The sequence below is a fragment of the Carcharodon carcharias genome, chromosome 12, assembly GCF_017639515.1.
Source record: "Carcharodon carcharias isolate sCarCar2 chromosome 12, sCarCar2.pri, whole genome shotgun sequence".
In the NCBI taxonomy this organism is placed as follows: domain Eukaryota; kingdom Metazoa; phylum Chordata; class Chondrichthyes; order Lamniformes; family Lamnidae; genus Carcharodon; species Carcharodon carcharias.
The window spans coordinates 87245406-87266639 of NC_054478.1; the positions used below are offsets into that span (position 1 = coordinate 87245406).

Here is a 21234-nt window from a genome sequence, read left to right on the forward strand (position 1 = left end):
GCCACAAGTCACTGTTAAGAGAAATCACAGATGAAACACATTGGTGGAGCCAGACTTTAAAAATGCTTTAACTTGATCCAGTCTTCAATCCTGAGAACCCTCAGTTTGATGAATTTCACACACAAAATAAATTTTATTGGACTAGTATTTATACACAGGAAGTGGGACAACATGATGTCTCTCTGATCTGTCTGTTGAATTCATATTGCTGATGTTTATTCTGCCTCTTTTCTTTTCTTTCCCTTCTTTACTGCTTCTTCCTCCTGTTTCCCTTGTCTGCTTCTATTCGTTTTTTTCTTTTGGATGGAAGGCAGCAAAGAAAGAAAACACTAACAGCTGCAGCCCTCCATTTAATCCATTCCCCTTAGAGACGTGATTTCTTTCAAAAGATATCATCTGCCCACTTCATGCTCTCTGCTTGTTTCTCATAAGTGTTAACAATTATAACATTTTCTAGCCATTAACAAAATGAGAGAATTGCTAGCCTCCTGTTGGTTTCAAAATTCAACCCAAAGAATTACCATGACTAGACTCTCACATTTGTACATTTTCTTAAATATGTATTATAAAAACAAAAGCTACAAGTTAATTTTTTCTTACATAAACATACTCTCTGCTTTAAAAATGTCTCTAATACAAACTTCACCAGCAAAATTTTTTGAAATTTGTTCTGCCACTTTTTATCCCAAATAATTTTGAACGATTACTCATAAGAAGCTTCTAAAAACTTCAAAAACACAGTCTGAACATTACAGCTAGACATCTTAGGAAAATGAAATTGGCTGTACATTCGTATTGCACAATTCCATATAAAAAAAGATATTAGGTCCTTATCTAGACTTTTCAGGGTGATTTGGCCTGCAAGCAAAACTTTAATGGAGGTGTTAAAAGCCACATGGGATAATTCAATGGTTAAATTTAATAATGCTACACTGAAATTATGTAGTTTTTTTTCAGTTTTGACATTATGAATTTCAGTTATTGTGTGGGAAAGAAATTGCATTTGAAACATTTTCAGGAAGTATTTTGACAACTTAAAGGGAAAAGATAAGATACCACACCTCCAGGTGGCCAACATCTGTAATTATCTTAAGGGTAAAAACAAAAACAGAATTACCTGGAAAAACTCAGCAGGTCTGGCAGCATCGGCGGAGAAGAAAAGAGTTGACGTTTCGAGTCCTCATGACCCTTCGACAGAACTTGCATTCGAGTCCAAGAAAAGACTCGAATGCAAGTTCTGTCGAAGGGTCATGAGGACTCGAAACGTCAACTCTTTTCTTCTCCGCCGATGCTGCCAGACCTGCTGAGTTTTTCCAGGTAATTCTGTTTTTGTTTTGGATTTCCAGCATCCGCAGTTTTTTTGTTTGTTATTATCTTAAGGGTATCCAGTTTATATAAGTTTGCTCCTGTTTTGAAGGTGGTCCCATGATATTTTGTTCATCCGTCTTAGTATTAGAATTGTCAGGCTAGGAGGGCTGTCAAAGCTCGGTGAGTTTTTGCGAAGTATCTTGTCGTGAGGTGGAACAGGGAAATACTAATTCCGATGGCATGGGCACACATCAATTCAAATGACTTGTTGTAGATTGCATCAAGCTTCTTTATTGTCACACAAATGGAGTGAAGTATTCCATTTTACTCTAAGCTTGGGCGTTGTACATGGTGGCGAGGCTTTGAGGCATCAGGTGAGCAAGTCAATACAGAGTACCCAGCCTCTGTCTAGCTCTTATAACTATGGTGTAATGGCTGGTCTGTTTAAACTTCTGGTCCCCTGCTGAGATGTTGGCAGTGTGCAGCTTAGCAACAGAGCTGTTGAAAATTGGGAGGGCAATAAGCTTTTTCTTATTGCTAATGATACTGGCACTGGCACTTGTGTGACAAGTGACCATGTTATCTGTCACTTGTCACCCCAAGCCTGGACTTCAACCAAATCCTGCTGAAAACTGGCTTGAGTTTTTTTACCTTATCAAAGAGATTGTGATTGGAGTGCAAAACTGTGGCATCATTAGCAGCAGGCCCAATAAATGGAGGGAAGATCACTGATGTAGATGGTTAGGCCAAAGACATGGTCCTGAAGAACTCCTGAAGCAAATGTCTAGGCTGTGATGATTAGCTTCCAACAACCATAATCATATTCCAATGCATCAGGTATAACTCGATCCACTGGACAGCTATCCTTCAATTTTGCTGGCTCTCCATGGTGTAATAATCAGGTGACTGTTACCTTGATTTACAATTGGTATTACTTTAACGTTGGTAGGCATCCATAGAGAAACTTTAGGTTACTGCTTATGCAGTACAATGCTGAATCCCAGAATGCCTGGTTCAGGAAAATGTTATTTGAAGGACAAAAGACTTACCTTTCTTTAGCACAGAAAGTAAGTAAATATTAGTTTGCATATTCAACTTATGCATCCTCATGCTGCAATGAATTTGCATTCATATACTACTAACTCCATTCCCCAGCCAATAATTCCATCCTATTCCTTGTCCACTGCCCATGGGTGAACCAGGCTGTTCATAACCACAGCATACTATTTAACCCAAGGTAAGCTTTCGACTTCATATCTTTTTGATCGCCAGGACTATCTACTTCCACCTCCATAACAGCATCCATCCCCAATCCTTCTTTAGCCTGTCTACTGCTGAAACCTTCAATCATGCTTTTATCTCCAGTCTCAACTATTCCGATATTTTCTTCGCCAACGTCATTGCTTCCACCCTCCATAAAGTTAAGCTCATCCAATACACGGTAGAAGCAGGATGCGAGCAACAAAGCCCCGCACCCGTCAAACCTATAATCACTGACTTACACTGGCTGCCGGTTCCTAAATGGGTTGATTTTACAATTCTAATCTTAGTGTCCAATCCCTCCATGGCCCCACCCCTCCCTATCTCTGTGAAATTTCCTTCAATCCTGCAGCTCTCCAGCAACTCTGCATTTCTCCAAATCAGGCCTCCAGTCCATCTCCCACTTCCTCTACTCAACCATTGGTGACTGTGCCTTCATCCAGTTATGCCCTAAACGCTAGCATTTCCTTCCTAAACCCAGTCTAACCTGGTTGCCTCCTTGCAAACCCTCTTTAGAATCCACATCCATTGTGGTAACTGTTCTAGCACATTTTTTGGACAGAGATTCAGGAAAGTTGGTGGAGAGGGTAAATGGATCAATGGAATTTAGGTACAGGTTAAAGTCATTGAGGTGAATTTCTGTTCAGTGCAAGGATTGGACAAAACAAAAGAAATTGTTCTGAGAAAAAAAAAACAAGAGACTTCAGAGGGTAAGAAACAATACAGGCTTGCAAAAAGAGGCAAGAGGAGCTGAGGGAGGTGGATGCATTTAGGGGTGGGGTGGTGGAAGGACCTCAGTATTGTGCTGACATGAAGACATTGTCCTCAAATTATCCTCTAAGAGGAGGCTGATAAATTCCATTTTTAGAGCTTTGAAGTAACAGTGACATGGTTTGGGTGTGAAAGCAGGAAAAAAATAGGTTTGAGGGTTTTGATGACTGGAGGGTCGTAAATTAGAGGTCCACTCCAGGAATCATATAGGGAAGCATGCCAAGCAACCCCGATCTGGCAAAACCATATAGAAAATAATTTTCTGATTCCACTCCGTGCACAGAATTACATCAAGGATTTAAGCACACAGTTTGATGACTTCACCAGCAACAGTAGACCTAACCTTCCTCTGAAATTCTAATTAAACACAAAGGCGAAGTTGAAATAAAATTAACACGAATTGAAAGGTGAAAAAAAATAGCCACGGCAAGATATAGCACTAAATTTCATTTGCAATGCCTTTCAACTCTACTGCACAGATTCAACTCTAACTGTATTTTGCAGAAAGTGAACAAGGAACAAGTATATAGTTTTAAAAATAACCATATTTAATTTTACTGATAGACTCAATGCCAATCTTTTACATGAGAGAACTACAAACAAAAAAAATTGTTAAATCTGTAAACCATTAAAAAAAAATTGCACATCTTGCAGTATTAATTTGGCATTTTGAAAAAAATGATAAAGCAAGATTTATCTTGCAGCCTGAAACAAGGGCATGACAGGATGACCTGAACATCCAGCACCAGAGGAGTGCATATTGTAAATATTTGCTGCAGGTCCTCTTACAGCATAAACAACATCTTTCTTTTATAAAGTCTCTGTTTGCACTGCTCTTTCAATCAAACATAAATATGAGTGCCTCTCCTGCAGCCTCTTCAGATGGACACTATGCATCTACAACATAACCCAACCTTGCCTGCAAGCACTGCACCTCGTCATCTTGTTTCAAGATTAAAAGGGAATCCCCAGGTCCTACTGTGCTCTTCTGAGAGGAAGGGGTATGGGAAATGGTAACCTCACTGCAAAAATCAAAAAAAAAATTGTCTGCAATCAATGAAAAAACTTTTAGCAGGAAAAACAGAAAAGCAGAATATAATTTAAATGGAGAGAGAAATCTGTGGTACAGAGGCATCTGGTGTCCTGATACATGGATCACAAAAAGTTAGGAGAGGGAGTGACAGAGAAGGCAAATGGAAAGTTGCCCCCTAAAAGTGTTATGATCCCAGGGTAGCCCCCAATTGTCATTATCCCAGACGAGACCACCAATTGTTATGATCTAGCTAGAGACCAGTAAATTATTTATTTACTTTTAAAGAATCTAAAAGACCAAGTATTTTCTAAAAGAATGAACCATGAAATTTCACAATTTAAAAATTTAAGAATTTTACCAAACAAAAATCAAAGAATATTCCTACCTACACTCTATATTAAATAGTTACATTAAATATATTAAAAGCACACAATGAACACAGCGGCTTATACTTTAAACCGAACTTCCTAATTCAAATTTCCTTCCACACCCATTTGGCTTACACCCCCAAAACTCAAGTCAGATACTTATCAAAATTTGCAAGATTAATCACTTGGTCGCAGTACTGCTCCGAAGATTTGTATACAGGTTGAGATTTCTTGGGCATTCCGCTTATTTCTGGCAAGATTTTTCCTTCAAATCTTCTCCACCCAACCCATAGTTGTAGACTGCCAGTAGGTGTAGCTGGTGTCTTAAGCGAGCCACCTCGGGTCAGAACTCACCTGGTTCTAATATTCTTTAACTCTGGGTCATGCATATAGAAATCTTGCTCTCCTCTCAGCTTGGCTATCCCAGAAGCCTAACTCACTGTTCGGAATCCTTCAATTAACAAGAGGTTTAAACTCCTAGGAGTTGATGTCAATGTTGTATTTCTTCATGTTGGCTTTCAGCACATCCTTGAAGCGCTTTTTCTGTCATCCTCTGGTGCACCTGCCCTGATTGAGCTGGGAAAAGATGGCCTGCTTTGGGAGCCTGGTATCTGACATCCAAACTATATGACAAACCCAACAAAGCTGATGGCAGATGATCATAGCCTCGGTGCTTGTGGTGCCTGCTTGTGAGAGGACACTGATGTTGGTGCATCTGTCCTCCCACATAAAATGCAAGATCTTCCAAAAGCAGCATTGATGGTATGACTCCAATACTTTAAGGTGTCTCTTGTATGTTATCCACGTTTCAGCCCCATACAGTAAAATAGGAATCACAACCGCACAATAGACCAAGAGCTCGGTTCCAGTTTTGATGTCTTGAACTTCAAACACGCTCTTCCTCAGGTGGCCAAAGGTTGCATTTGCAGATTTTAGGCATTGTTAGATTTCTTTGTCAATGTCAGTATTCTGTGAAACGTAACTTCCAAGGTACTAGAGGTGTTCCACATTTTCTAGGCACTCATGAATTCTAATCAATAGGGCTGGGGCATATGCATTTGGAGGTTTCTGATGGAGAACTTAGTCCTCTGAATGTTGAGTGTGGTCTCATCTTCTCGCATGCCTCAGTAAGTACGTCGATGATTCTCTGGAAATCAGTCCCTGGCATGGCACTCACTGCAGCATCACCAGCATATTGGGGCCCAAGACTTGGTGGTCTTAGTTTGTGGTCAGAGTTGTCTGAGATTAAATAGTTTACCATCCATTTGTTAAATCAGCAGCATTCCAGAAGGGAGCTTGTTTCTAGTCAGATGGAGCATGGCAGCAAGGAAGATTGAAGAAAAGAGTTGGGGTGACGTAACAACATTGTTTGGCTCCTGTCTTAACCTGAAAGGGGTCTGTAATGGATCCGTTGTTAAGGATCACGGCTCACATATCATCATGAAGCAAGTGAAGGAAGGGTGGTTACAAATTTTGGAGGACACCCATAAATCAGTAGAATCTTCCGGAGTGCCTCAGGATTTACCAAGTCAGAGGCCTTTGTCAAGTCAAAGAACGCTATGTAATTAGGTTGATGTTATTCGCAACATTTTTCTTGCAGTTGGTGAGCAATAAAAATCATGTCAGCCATGCCCCTTGATGGCCTAAACCCACATTGAGATTTGCACCAAGTGTAATAAGTCGGTTCATAAGGGTTCTTGTAATGGTTTTTCCTGCAATGGAAAGCAGGGAGATGCTTCTTTAATCTCCACAGTTGGATTTGTCTCCTTTCTTGAAGAGTGTCACAATGATGGCATTTTTGATATCATTCGAGTCTTCCTCTTCATTCCAGGTCTGTAGGATAAGGGCATAGAGCTGTCATGATAGTTAATTTCCTCTGTGCTTAAAATTTCAGCAGGGATTCCATTACCTCCTACTGATTTGTTGTTCTTCATTTGTGTGATGCCTTTCATCATCTCCATAAGCTTTAGCGGAATTCCAAGCTCATCTCTAACTGGTTGCTATGGGATGGGGTTGACAACACTCTTCTTAATAATTGATGCTTGATTGAAAAAGTCCTCAAAATGCCTCCAACAGGCATTGACAACTTCCCATATCTTGATCAGATTTCCCCTGTCCTTAGGCCTCAGAAGGAGCTGATCATTGAGTATTTGGGCTATAAATAGTCTTTGTGGCAGTGGAGAAGTCACAGATATCATGCGTGTCAGTGAGATGTTGAATTTCCTTTGCCTTGTCTGCCCACCACTTGTTCATATTACGGGCACACCTTTGTTTTTTGGCCTTTGCTTATTGGTAAGCCAGTTTCTTTTGCTGAGTTTGGGTCATTCTTCCAGGCGCAGAAAGTCTTGCGATTGCGATCAGTTCATTGATAACCTGATCATTTTTATCAAACCAATCCTGATGTTTCCTGACAGAAAATCCAAGTGTCTTTTTGCAGGCATTCATGATATTGCACTTCAGGGCATCCCAAATACTGTGGACACTGTTCTTCCATTTTTGTTGAAATTTGAACTTTTATTCCTAAGGCATTACTGGAATCAGTCTCTTGTGTTTGAGTCATTAGAAGCTTCAACATTAATCTTTTGTGGACCAATCACACCTGCTGCTTGGGAGCATTTCGACGGGCGTAATCTGGCATAAAGATGGCAGTTACAAGATGGTTGTCTATAACTCGGATGAGGCAGGGGTGACTTTTGGCAGCTGCAACTGTGACTGAGCAGCCCTCTTTAGGATCCACTTTGCTCACCCCTTATTGAGGAGAGGGCTGAGAAAGGTGTCCTCTGTCATTGCTCTGATGGTGCAGACATCTTTGTGTTTAAGGGCACAGACGATAATGTAATCGATCATATGCCAGTGCATGGCCTGTGGGTATTGCCTTGATGTTTTGTACTTCTTCTGGTGGAAGAGGGTATTGATGATAATAAGCCAATGTTCTGCACATTTGGTAAGAAGAAGAATGCCTTGGAGTTGACATTTCCAATTCCTTCCCTACCAATAGTTCCATTCCAGAAATTGGAATCTCTTCCATCTCTGGCATTCAAGTCACCGAGAACAGTAAGCAGTCCTCCTTCGGAACCCCAGAGAGCTTGGTTAAGTTTGGCATAGAAATTCTTCTTGGTTTTATCATCGGCATCCAGAGTTGGGACATTTGCACTGACCCCGGGAGCGAATAGGCTCCTTGCCAGTTTGAGACAAAGTGTTATGAGGCGCTCAGTTCTTCCAAGAGGGAACTCATGAAGGTGGTTCACAAATTGATTGTTGGTGGCAAATCCAACTCCATGAACATTGCATTCTTCTTCTGATTTCCCTTTTCAGAAGAAAGTATGGCTGCCTCGGAGTTCTTTGAGCTGCCCCTCTGCAGCTCGCGGGGTCTCATTCAGAGTGGTGATGTTGATGTCATATTGCCGGAATTCTCAGGCGACAAATGCAATGCGATTCTCTGGGCATTCACTCATGGGTGTGTCCATGTGGGTCCTGATAGTCCAGGTCACAAACTTTGCTACTTGTGCATTTTTACTGCAGAAGGAAAGGCAATCCTTCTGGGTGTGGCTATCTGGTTGCCATCTGCTGGTCGCCAAAGGGCTTGGGAGATGTGATTGGAAAGAAAGACACCTGTGCATGATATCTTTTAGCATGGGAAACCGTTGCATACCAGCTTCCACAAGTGTCTTGACAGAATGAAACCTTGATCCAATGACAAGGAAGCCAAGACGACTTAAGTGTTGTTCTGCTGTAGCCTTTGTCCACCAAAACAGTCATTGCGATATTTCAGATGGCCTTCATAGTAACCAAAACAGCTCAGGGAATAAAGAGTCCCACTGTACTTCACCGTGTTTTGATCGAACTTTTCTTACTCATTGCCCAAGTTCTGCAGTGAAGGTGAGGTGAACGCGCATGCCCACCCACCTCACACCACTCGCCCCTATGATTAACTTCTACAACTTGGTCACATGATCATTTACTGAAGCCAGATGCTTTACCAGAAAGCCATCACAGAGAAACTTAATTCTTTAAAGGAAAAACACCCTCCCTCCACCCACACCTCCACAACCCCTCCCCCCTAAACTCCCACAAAAGCCCATAGGCCATCATACAAGGGAAAGGAAGTATAAAAGTAGGGAATTATTGCGACTGGAGGACTGTGTACAGTTTTGACCTTACTTAATGAAGATTATAATTCCATTGGAAGCAGTTCAAAGAAGGTTCACTCGGCAGATGCCTGGGATGAAGGAGTTGTCTTAGGAGAAAAGGTTAGGCCTATAATCACTGGAGTTAAGAATGAGAGAACTTGACAGGGTGGATGCTGGAAGAATGTTTCCCCTTGTGGGAGAATCTAGAATTATGGGACACAGTTTCAAAAGAAGGGGTTTCCCTTTCACAAAACCACACTGATTCTACCTGATTATATCATGATTATTTAAATTCCCACTATAATCTCTTTACCAATAGATTCTGGCATGTTTCCTATGAAAGATGTTAAGCTAGCTGGCCTGTAGTCTCTGGCTTCTGTCTCCCTCTCTTGAATGGAAGAATTACATTTTCTATTTTCCAATCCAATGGAGCCTTACCAGAATCTCAGGAATTTTGAAAAATTACAACAAACGCATCGACTATCTCAACAGCCACTTCTTATATGGCGCTAGGGTGAAGTCCATTAGGTCCTAGGAACTATCAGCCTTTAGTTCTAATAGCTTTCTGTATCCATTCCCTGGTAATTGTAAGTGTTTTAAGTTTCTCCCTCCCTTTCACCTCAATTTTTTCCCATTCATTCATGGGATGTAAGCGTCGCTGGCTAGGCCAGCATTTATTGCCCACTCCTAATTGCCCTTGAAAAGGTGGTGGTGAGCTGCCTTCTTGAACACTGCAGTCCACGTGCTGGAGACATACACACAGTGCCGTTAAGGAGGGGGTTCCAAGATTTTGACCCAGAGACAGTGAAGGAATGGCAATATATTTCCAAGCCAGGATGTTGTGCGGCTTGGAGGGGAACTTCCAGGTATTGCTGTTCCCACGCATCTGCTGCCCTTGTCCTTCTTGATGACAGCAGCCGCAGGTTTGGAAGGTGTTGTCTAAGAAGCCTTGGTGAGTTCCTGCAGTGGATCTAGTAGATGGTACACACTGCTGCCACTGTGCGTCGATGGTGGAGGGAGTGAATGTTTGCAGATCGGGTGTCAATCAAGCAGGCTGCTTTGTCCTGGATAGTGTCGAGCTTCTCAAATGTTGCTGTACTTATCATTGTGGAGAGTATTCCATCACATTGCTACTTGTGTCTTGTAGATGGTGAACAGGCTTTGGGAAGTCAGGAGATGAGTTACTCGCCGCAGGATTCCTAGCCTCTGACCTGCTCTTACTGCCACAGTATTTATATGGCTCGGCAAGTTCACTTTCAGGTCAATGGTAAACCCTAGAATGTTGATAATGGGGAATTCAGTGACGGTAATGCCACTGAATGTCAAGGGCGATGGTTAGATTCTCTCTTGTTGGACATGCTGGCACTCGGATGGCATGAACACTACTTGCCACTTGTCAGCCCAAGCCTGGATATTGTCCAGGTCTTGTTGCATTTGGACATGGACTGCTTCAGTATCTGAGGAGTTGCAAATGGTAAACAATGCACAATCATCAGCGAACATCCCCACTTCTGATCTTATGATGGAAGGAAAGTTATTGATGAAGCAGCTAAAGATGGTTGGGCTGAGGACACCAACTTGAGGGGCTCCTGCAGTGATATCATAGAGCTGAGATGATTGACCTTCAACAACCATAACCATCTTCCTTTGCTAGGTATGACTCCAACCAGCGGAGAGTTTCCTCCTGATTATCTTTGACTCCAGTTTTGCTAGGGCTCTTCAATACCACACTCGGTCAAATGCTACCTTGATGTCAAGGGCAGTCACTCTCACCTCACCCCTGGAGTTCACAAGGTTTACAAGTATTCCTGGGATATTGTCTGTGCCTTCTACAGTGAAGACGGGCACAAAATATCTGTTCAATGCTCCCGTCATTCCCTTTTATCCCCATTATTAATTCCCCTATTAATTCTCTAGAATGCACATTTTCACAATTTCTTTTTAATTCTAGTCTGTTATATACCCATGATTCAAAATACAAAGTCAAAATAGTATACAGTGGCAACCGGGAAGTAATGTTGAATATCAATTAAAATGATCAATGTGTAGGTTAGTAAACCCACACTGGGAACATAAAGCAATCTTTCTTGAAACTCTACCCAATATGTGTACCCTCAAGCAAAATACACAATACTGTACCTGAGAGAAAGGCTAGCCTTTTCTTCAGTATGGGCAACATACTTGTGGCTTCCATTGTTTCAGAATTAGAAAGGTCAGAAATGTCTATAGTTCTGCAAAATAAACATTCACTGTGTCAGCACCATCTGAAAAAATTAAATCTACCAATTAGATCTACAATGTAAACCTTAGATGAGCTTCGACAGGTTGGGGTGCAACAAACTTTAATCTAGCAACTTTATCGCTACTAAATTGTAAAAAGAAACAAACCCAACCATTTTAGTAAAATAAAATAAATTATGCAAGACTCATCTTGGAATGCAGCCCTTTTTGGATATGTCAAGGTATGTGGAGGCTTTAGTTTAAACTAAACAAGAAGGGTGAGGGATCAAGTTTGGGTAGAGGTAGCAATTCAAGGTGTACAGTCAAGGCAGGAGAGCAAAATAGTAATAAGAGAAATGAGAGTCAGCAGGAAGGGACAGAGAGAAAAAACCTAAGAATATATCAACAGTCAAGACTAGATGTTACAAAGGTAACAAAAAGACAAAACTGAAGGCTCTCAATCTGAATGCACATAGCATTCATAACAAAGTAAATGAAATAATGGCCCACATTGAAGTAAATAAATATGATCTGATAGCAATTACGGAACTGTGGCTGGAGGATGACAAAAATTGGGTCCTTAATATGACATTCAAGAAGAATAGGAAGCTAGATAAAGGTGATGGGTTAGCACTGTTAATCAAAGAGGGCATTGGTGCAAAAGGTAGAGATGACCTCAGGAGATCAGGATGTAGAATCGGTTTGGATGGAGATAAAGAATAGTAGGAGGAAAAAAGTCATTAGTGGGTGTGCTCTACAAGCCCCTTAATAGTAGCCACAGTGTAGGACAAAGTATTCAAGAGAAAATATGGTTTCCTTGTGATAAAGGGACGGCAATAATCATGGGTGATTTTAATCTACACATAAACTGGAAAAATCAGATTGGCATTAGTAACCTGGATAAGGAGCTCTTAGAATGTTTTTGAGATAGTTTCTTAGAGCAGCATGTTCTTGGACCAATCAGAGAGCAGGTTGTATTAGACTTGGTATTGTGTAATGTAACAGGATTAATGACCTCAGAGCAAAGGCACCCCCAGGTAGCAGCAATATGATTGTATCTTACATCCAGTTTGAAAGGGAGAAGAGCAGGTCTAAGACTAGTATCTTAAACTTAAATAAGGGCAACTATGTGGGGATAAGAGTTGAGCTAGCTGAAGTGAACTGGGAAACAAGGCTAGAGGATGCATCATTAGAGAAGCAGTGGCAGATATTTAAGGGGATATTTCAGAGTATTCAGAATAAGTACATTCCTACAATAAAGAAAAATTCAAAGGGGTGGACCCACCATCCATGGTTAACTAAAGATGTTAACCAAAGTATCAAACTTAAGAAAAAAGCATACAACTCCGCAAAGATGAGTGACAGGACAGATGATTGGACAGAATATAAAGAACGACAGAGAATGACTAAAAGGTTAATCAGGAGAAATAAATTAGATTATGAGAGGAAACTAGCTAGAAATGTAAAAATGGATAGCAAGAGTTTCTACAGGTATTTAAGAAGGAAAAAAGTAAAGTGAGTGGTTGGTCCTCCAGAGAGTGACAATGGGGAGTTAATAGAAATTAAGGAAATGGCGGAAGAAATGAACAAATATTTTGTTTCTGTATTCACCATAGAGGATACAAAAAACATTCCAGTAATAGCTGCAAATCAGGAGGTGAACAGGAGAAAGGAACTTGGTGCAATTGAAATCACTAGGGAAACAATAGTGAGCAAATTAATGGAGCTACAGGCTGGCAAGTCTCTGGGTCCCGATGCACTACACCTTACGTCTTAAAAGAGGTGGCTAATGAGATAGTTGATGTGGTGTTAATTTTCCAAAATTCGCTGGATTCTTCAGATTGGAAAGGAGCAAATATAACTCCTCTATTGAAGAAGGGAGGGAGGCAGAAAACAGGAAACTATAGGCCAGTTAGCTTGACGTCTGTCGTGGAGAAGTTATTAGAATCGATCATTAAAGAGGTTATAACTGGGCACTTAGAAGAGCTCAAGGCAATAGGAAGCATGCTTTTGAGGAAGGAAAATCATGTTTAACCAATTTATTGGAGTTTTTTGAAGGAATAACATGCTCAGTGGATAAAGGGGAACTGGTAGAAGTACTGTACTTGGATTTCCAGAAGGCATTTGATAAGGTGCTACATCAAAGATTATTACAGAAAATTAAAGCACATGGTTTAGGGGGGTAACATATTAGCATGGATAGAAGATTGGCTGGCTGGCAGAAAGCAGAGAGTATGCACAAATGAGTCTTTTTCTGATTGGCAATATGTGACGAGCGGAGTCCCACAGGGTCTGTGCTGGGGCCTTAACTTTTTACAATTTACATCAATGACTTCGATGAGGGAATGAAGACATGGTAGCTAAATTTGCAGATGACACAAAGATGGGTAGGAAAGTATGTTGTGAAGAGGACTGAGGAGGTTGCAGATGGATATAGATAGGTTGAGGTGAGTGGATAAAGATCTGGCAAATGAAATTTAATGTCGGAAAATGTGAAGGTGTTCGCTTTGGCAGGAAGAACAAAAAAAATAGGGTATTACTTAAATGGAGAATGGCTGCACAATTCTGAGGCGCAGAGGAATCTCAGTGTTCTAGTACATGAGTCACAAAGTTAGTATGCAGGTACAGCAAGTAATTAAGAAGGCTAATGGAATGCTATCCTTTATTACAGGAAGAATTGAACATAAAAGATATATGCTTCAGTTATACTGGGCATTGGTGAGACTGCACCTCGAATAGTGTGTGCAGTTTTGGTCTCCTTATTTAAGGAAGTAAATGCAACGTATAACGGTGCCACGGCCAGTTAGCTCATCCACCCTGCAGCCCCCACTCTCGTCCAAACAAACTGAAAAAAACCTCAAACCTGTTGGACAATTGCAAGGGCCAAGGCTCCTGCACTCCTGCCCTCTGGATCCCTTTACCTGCCTTACTTGTAGTCACACCTTGCTGTCCCTGACCAAATCAGAAGACTCTATCCTAAAGGGTGACACCGTTTCCTGGAATAAAGTGTCCAGGTAACTTTTCTCCCTCCCTGATATGCCACAGTGTCTGCAGCTTGGCCTCCAGACAGTAACTAGGAGCCAAAGTTCCTACAGCTGCAAACACTTACTGCAGATGTGTTTGCCCTGGGTCACGCCAGTATCCAGAAGCTTCCACATCCTGCAATCACAGCACATCGTCACAATAAAACCCCTTTCATAGCACCAATTTTATTTGTAAGCTGATAATAAAGAGGAGTGGCCTTTTCTCCTTCTCAGTGCAATGCCAATGAATACACTGTAAGCCAAAATCCACCACAACCTATAGATACAGAAATGCATGGGCAACTGGGCCAAATTCCCTTGCATCTTCCTATCATTACATTCAAGACTTCCTCTTGAGCTGTGCAAAGAAAAAATATTGTACCACAGTTAGCTTGTTTTTCAAAACGTAAAGTGATGACTTCCATTAAATTTATTAACACTACAAGAAGACATCGAATATCATGGGTGATGATGGACCACTTTGTCTCACTGTTCCACCAACAGAAAGCAGGTCAAAGTTAAACAAGCCAACAAATTTTGGATAAAATCCAAGAGCCCGCTGTGAAACAATTGTTTCCACCTTCTTGAAATAATAGTCACATGGGGCACTAAATCATTAGAGGTGTCTTACTGGCAAGGTTTACGTCTTTGCATTGATAATACTTCCACAGGTTTTTGAGACAGGAAAGAGTACACACTTAAGTTCAACTTATGCAAGTACAAACAAAAATAAGCAAAATGCAGACAGGAAATTTAAATATTTACAAATTGCTGAAAAAAAGACATGCTATCACAGCTTTTCATCTTGTACTCATCAGGACAAATAGCAAGAAATTACCAACATTAAAGTAGAAAAACAATTTACACTACATGAGAAGAGAATGCTGATTGGTCGGCAAATGGACTCTAACTAATGAAGGTGTTGCCATGGAGAATGCAGTATGAAACAGGTAATTGCCCAACTTTGTTCAAATTCAAACATGGCAGGTCAACTCCGATTGGTCAAGGCATTGCGCTGGGGAATGAACCAGGGGATGACTGTTCCTAAAGTTTATTTAGTTGAAAAAAGGCAGTGTGTGTGAACATGTTCCGTCTGTCTGCAAAGGGCAGGGCTCTGTTCCAGGCTACATTCTCCATGGCAACACCTCCACCAGAGTCCATTTGCCAAGCGATCAGCACTCTTTTCTCATGCAGTATAAATCGTTGTTCCCTTTTACTGTTGGTAACTTCTTGTGAGCTATCCTGATGAATGCAAGATGAAAAGCTTTGAATAGTATGTCTCTTTTTTCAGCAATACTCAAGTTCTGTACTACCAACTATTTAAAAAATGTTATCTAATTAGATTGTTGATCTCTTGTGGAATATTTTGTACATAATATTATTGAAATGTGTAGCATTGAAAGAAGTGTTACAACTTACTTGAAGGACTTCTGTTCGCAAACACATTGCCCATTGGTCTCTCAAAATTCATCACAACTCCATATCCTAAAAATGAAAACAATAGTAAAGCTGTCACTAATGGCAAAATAGTAAGTGGGCGGGAGTGCAAACTGGGGAAGGGGTAAAGTTATAAACAAATGTTGAAAGAAATGTTAAAGTAAAGGCGATGACTCTGAAATCAATGCATTGGAGGATGAGAAGTCAGAGAAAATTGGCAAGCAAAGGGATAATAGGTGATTGGGAAGTATAAGGTTGGATAGCAGCAGTAAAATCTTTGGTGAGCTGGAAGTCATATATGGTAGGGCACAGCGTTCATCATTCTTCAAAACCCTAGGAAATACAGACCTAGTCTCCTCATCTCTCCTCATAAGACAATCCTGCCATCCCAAGGATTAAACTGGTGAACCTCCTTTGCACTCCCTCTATGGCAAGAATCTCTCTCCTTAAATAAGGGGATCAAAACTGTGCACAATACTCCAGGTGAGATCTCACCAAGGTTCTATTTAACTGCAGCGAGATATCTTTACTCCTGTACTCAAATCCCCTCGCAATGAAGGCCAACATATCATCTGTCTTCCTAATTGCTTGCTGCACCTATATGATAACCTTTTAATGATTCATGAACTAGATGACCCAGACCTCTTTGGACACAGTGAGGAGGGCTTTAGAGAAGTCAAGCCTGTATTGGTATGGAATAACAGTTTCAGCGGCGGTGGTGGGAAGGAAATGGAAAACAGTAACGGAGCCAAGAATTCTTATTGAATTCATAGTGATGGATCAGATGTGGAGTTTGAAGCTTAGCACCTGGCTAAACAAGGCACTGAGGGTGTGCATCATTTTTATCTTAAGCAGCACTATCAATTTAACATTATGTGCAACTGGAACATAGGAACATGGGAACAGGAGTAGGCCGTTCAGCCCATTGGGCCTGCTCCACCATTTAATTAGATCATGCCTAATCATCTACCTCATTGCCGCTTTCCCGCAATATTGCCATATCCCTGGAAGTCATTAATCTCCAGAAATCTATCAATTTCTGTCTTGAACATGCTCAATGAGTGAGTTTTCACAGCCCCCTGGAGCAGAGAATTCCAAAGATTCACCATCCTCAGAGTGAAGAAATTCCTTCTTATTTCAGTCTTAAATGGCCTACCTTTTGTCTTCAGATTACATCCCCTGGTTTCAGACTCAACAGCCATGGGAAACATCCTATCTATATCCACCCTGTAACACCCAGTGAGAATTTTGTAGTTGCAATGAGGTCACTCATCATTCTTCAAAACCCTAGGAAATACAGACCCAGTCTTCTCAATCTCTCCTCATAAGACAATCCTGCCATCCCAAGGAATGGTGAACTGATGAACCTCCTTTGCACTTCCTCTATAGCAAGAATATCTCTCCTTAAATAAGGGGATCAAAACTGTACACAATACTCCAGGTGAGATCTCACCAAGGTTCTATGTAACTGCAGCAAGACATCTTTACTCCTGTACTCAAATCCCCTTGCAATGAAGGCCAACATATCATCTGCCTTCCTAATTGCTTGCTGCACCTACATGATAACCTTTTAATGACTCATGAACAAGAAGACCCAGACCCCTTTGGACAACTGTATTTCCCAACCTCTCATTATTTAAGAAATACTCTACCTTTCTGTTTTTTTCTACCAAAGTAGATAACTTCACACTTATTCACACTATATTCCATCTGCCATGTTCTAGCCCATTCACTTAGTCTGTCCAAGTCCTCTTGAAACCTCCTTGCATCCTCCCCACAACTTAACTTCCCACCCAGTTATGAGCAAATTTTGAAATATTTTAACTGATCCCCACATTCAAATCATTTGTATAGATTCTGAACAGCATTAGACCTAGCACTTATTCTTATGGTACACCACTAGTAACAGCCTGCCACCCTGAGAATGATCCATTTATTCCTACTATCCGCTTTCTGTATGTTAGCTAATTCTCAATCCATACGAATATATTTCTCCCAATCCCATGTACTCTAATTATATTTACTAACCTCCTGTCTGGGACCTTATCAAAAGTCTTCTGAAAATCCAAATACATCACTGGTTCTTCTTTATCAATGCTACATTAATACCCTTAAAAAACTCCAAGTTTGTCAAACATGATTTCCCTTTCATAAATCCACGTTGACTGCACCCAATTTTACATTCTTTTCTAAATGTACAATCATCACATGCTTTATAATAGATTCTAACATTTTCCCTACAGCCGACATCAAATCAACAGTTCTGTAGTTCTCCATTCACCCTTTTCCTCTACTTAAATAGTGGGATTACATTTCATTCTTCTAGTCCGCAGGAACCTTTCCAGAAAATTACGTCTATAACTCAATAGATTTCTGTAATCCATTTATAACATGATAAAAACAGAATGTCAAGCAAACATTTTTTTCCCTTTATACTTCAAAGTACACTGCCATCTCACACAAATTTCTGCGTCTTTCAAATGTACAAAGGAACTCTATAGGAACAGAAAAATTGAATGAATTTGCCTGCTGCCTCATAGCTGACTTTACCATGAGAACAAAAGAAATAGGAAAAAGGAGCTTGTACAGCTCCTGAAGCCTGCTCCGCCATTGAATATAATCATGTCTGATCTTCTGCCTCAACTCCACTTTTCCACTCGCTCCCCACATCCCCAGATACCCTGACACACCAAAAATCTATGTGAGCCTTGAATATACTCAATGATAGAGCATCCACAACTCTCTGGGGCTGAGAATTCTAAAGATTCACAATCCTCTGAGTGAAAAAATTTCTCCACATCTCGGTCTTAAATAATCGAACCCTTTTCAAGACTGTGCCCATGATTTTGATTCATCATCCATGAGAAACAACCTTTCAGTGTTTTGGGCCCCTCCCTCTGGCCTCTTATCCACTATTGATCTTTTCATTGAGAGCTGTCGGCGTGCCATTGGTGGTTTCAATTTCTCTACTCCCTTCAATCACTCTAACTTGTTTTCCTCTGAACTTGCTGCATACCGTTCTCTCAGGTCTAACCTGACGTGGTTATCAAAACTGCTGACAAGGGATAGTGCTTTTGTTGTCTGGCAAACTGATCTCGACATTGCAGAGGCTTAATACCAACTCTCTGACACTTCCTCCTATCTCCCCCCTGGACCACCACTGAACATCAAGCCACTGTTTCTGGAACAGTCAGTCAGTGACCTCATCTGCTCCAATGATCTTCCCACCATGGTTTCTCACCTCATAGTTCCAACTCCATACAGCTTGCTACTATCTCCTTCCCAAGAATCATTGATCTGATTTCTTCCTACCTTGACTCTATTTTTTTCTCTCCTTGTCCAGTCTCTCCCTACCTAGTCATGACTCTTCTGACGTCCTCCTGATGTCACTGTAAAAAAGTTTCCAATTTCCCGGCCCTAACTGTCACCTCTTTATCATGGACATCCAATCTCTCTACTCCTCCATCCCCCACCAGGATGGACTAAGGGCTTTCCACTTCTTCCTTGAATGGAGGCCCAACCAGTTTTCACCAATCCCAACCCTCCTCTGGCTGACAGAACTTGTTATCACATTGAACAATTTCTCCTTTAACTCATCTCACTTCCTCCAAATAAAAGGTGTTTCTATGGGAACCTGCCTTTTTATGCCTGCCTTTTTGTAGCACGTGTTGAACATTTCTTATTGCAGTCCTACTTGAGACCCCTCCCTCAACTCGCCCTGAACTGGAAAACATCTTCAACTTTACTTTCTATTTCCAATCTTCTCTCAATTTCACATGATCCATCTCCAACTCTTCCCTTCTTCGACTTCTCCAATTCCATTTCTGACAACAGGCTATTAATATTCATGATAAACCCACTGATTCCCACGGCTACCTCAACTACAGTCCTCACACCCTAAGGATTCCATCCCATTCTCCCAATTCATCTTTCGCCATTGCATCTATTCTGATGATGCAACCTTCTACAACAGCACTTCTAAGATACTTGCATTTTTCCTCAACCGAGGATTCTGCATGCAACCTCCCCCCACCATGGTTGACAGGGCCCTCAACCATGTCTGCCACATTTCCAACTCATTGCTTCCCTCCCTCCTAGAACCACAATACTTTGTTCCTCACCTTCCATCCCACCAGCCACTGTATTCAACGGATCATTTCCGCTATTTCGGTCACCTCCAGCATGATACCACCACCAAGCACATCTTCCTCTCTCCTCTCAACATTCTGAAGGGACCATTCCTTTTGTGCTACCCTGACCCTCTCAACCGCAACACCCCATTCTCTTCCCACAGCACCTTTCCATGCAAATGCAGAAGACGTAACACCTGCCTTTTTGTGTCCTGTCTCCTCACCGTCCCAGCTCCCAAACACTCCTTGCAGATGAAAGTGATTTATCTGTACTTCTTTCAATCTAGTCTACTGTATTCACTGCTCACAATATGGTCTCTTTTATACTGGGGAGACCAAATACAAGTTGAGTGACTGCTTTGCAGAACACTGCCATTCAGTCCACAAGCATGTCCCTGAGCTTCCAATGACTTGGAGGAGGAACCAAATTACATAGGGCGATTTCAAAAGGCAAACAGCAGCCATGACTGGACTTTCAATTGTCTTAAAGTATACAGCAGCAGAAAGTTCAGAGGACCAGTGTTGGCATGCACAGGTGCCATGGACTTTTTGGGTGCCTTCCTGAAACCTTTAATAAACACTGTCTTTGAGGGGAAAGGTGTACTGGTCCCCTTGTCCAGAGAAGAAACCCCCCAAACAAGACCAAGGGAAAAGGGTGGAGGTGACCGTAGAATCATCAGGAGGATATGGGTGCTGTGCAAAAAGCACTTTGATGATCAGCAAAGATCTGGAAAGGTGAGTGGCAAGTGACAACCAGGTGACGGGTCTCTAACTGTGCACAGGAGAGGAGCAGGTTGAGTGCCCATAGTTCTCCTTAACATTCAGAAAAATTGGGCAGCTGCATCAGAGACAGCAGCAACCCTCACACCTTGTGCAGCATTGAACAGAGGAGACATCACTGAGGAATGCAACATCTCGTGAATGTCATGCTAGAATGGGTTTGGAAGGGCAGCATAAGTCTGTCTCTGCATCCTGCAGGGGAAGAGTGCATAATCCCAGACAGATGAGAGACTGCTGGCAGTGTGCAGCAGCTCCACACACACTAAGCCCCAAGGAGGAAACAGAATTGAAGATCGTTAGGGTGCCATCATGACAAGCCATTTGCAATAGTGAGACAGGAGTTCATCTAGAGCAGGGTCATTTGATAGCGCAATCTACAGGTAAGGAAATCATTCCTGCTTAATGTGCACTGTGGCTGTACAAGCACTGTCATCTGAGTTGAGTGTGCTAAGGCACCTAGTGAGTGGCCCGAGTTTTGATGACCACCACCTTGTGTTTCCCACAGAGCCAACTGCAGAGGAGGTGTTGTAGCCCAGTTATTACCAGCCTCGATGGGGAGAGATGTTCCTAAGCCAATACCTTCACATCATTCATCCACACTTTTCACTAGGACAGATGCTCTCTCATCTCAGTTGGGCCTCAAGCTAACCAGGTGAGTCACAAATCATGAGTGAGCGGGAGAAGGGGAAGGTGGGGCAGAGTCAGCAATAGGCAGTCCCCTTCGAGGACAAAGGACAGACACAGGCATACTCTGTTGGGCAGACATGCCGTGAC

At 41.7% G+C, this 21234-nt stretch overlaps 1 protein-coding gene across 3 annotated transcripts in view; it reads right to left on the reverse strand.

The window, feature by feature from the left end:
• The window catches only part of sestd1 (SEC14 and spectrin domains 1), a 158225-nt gene that overhangs the window by 124988 nt on the left and 12003 nt on the right, over nt 1–21234 (reverse strand). For all 3 annotated transcript variants that reach the window (XM_041201474.1, XM_041201475.1, XM_041201476.1), the window contains exons 2-3: nt 15533–15598; nt 11010–11101 (exon numbers count right to left, since the gene is read on the reverse strand). In XM_041201474.1, the coding sequence (XP_041057408.1) occupies nt 11010–11064 (55 nt within the window). In that variant the 5' untranslated portion in view covers nt 11065–11101; nt 15533–15598. The remainder of the gene's footprint in view (nt 1–11009; nt 11102–15532; nt 15599–21234) is intronic.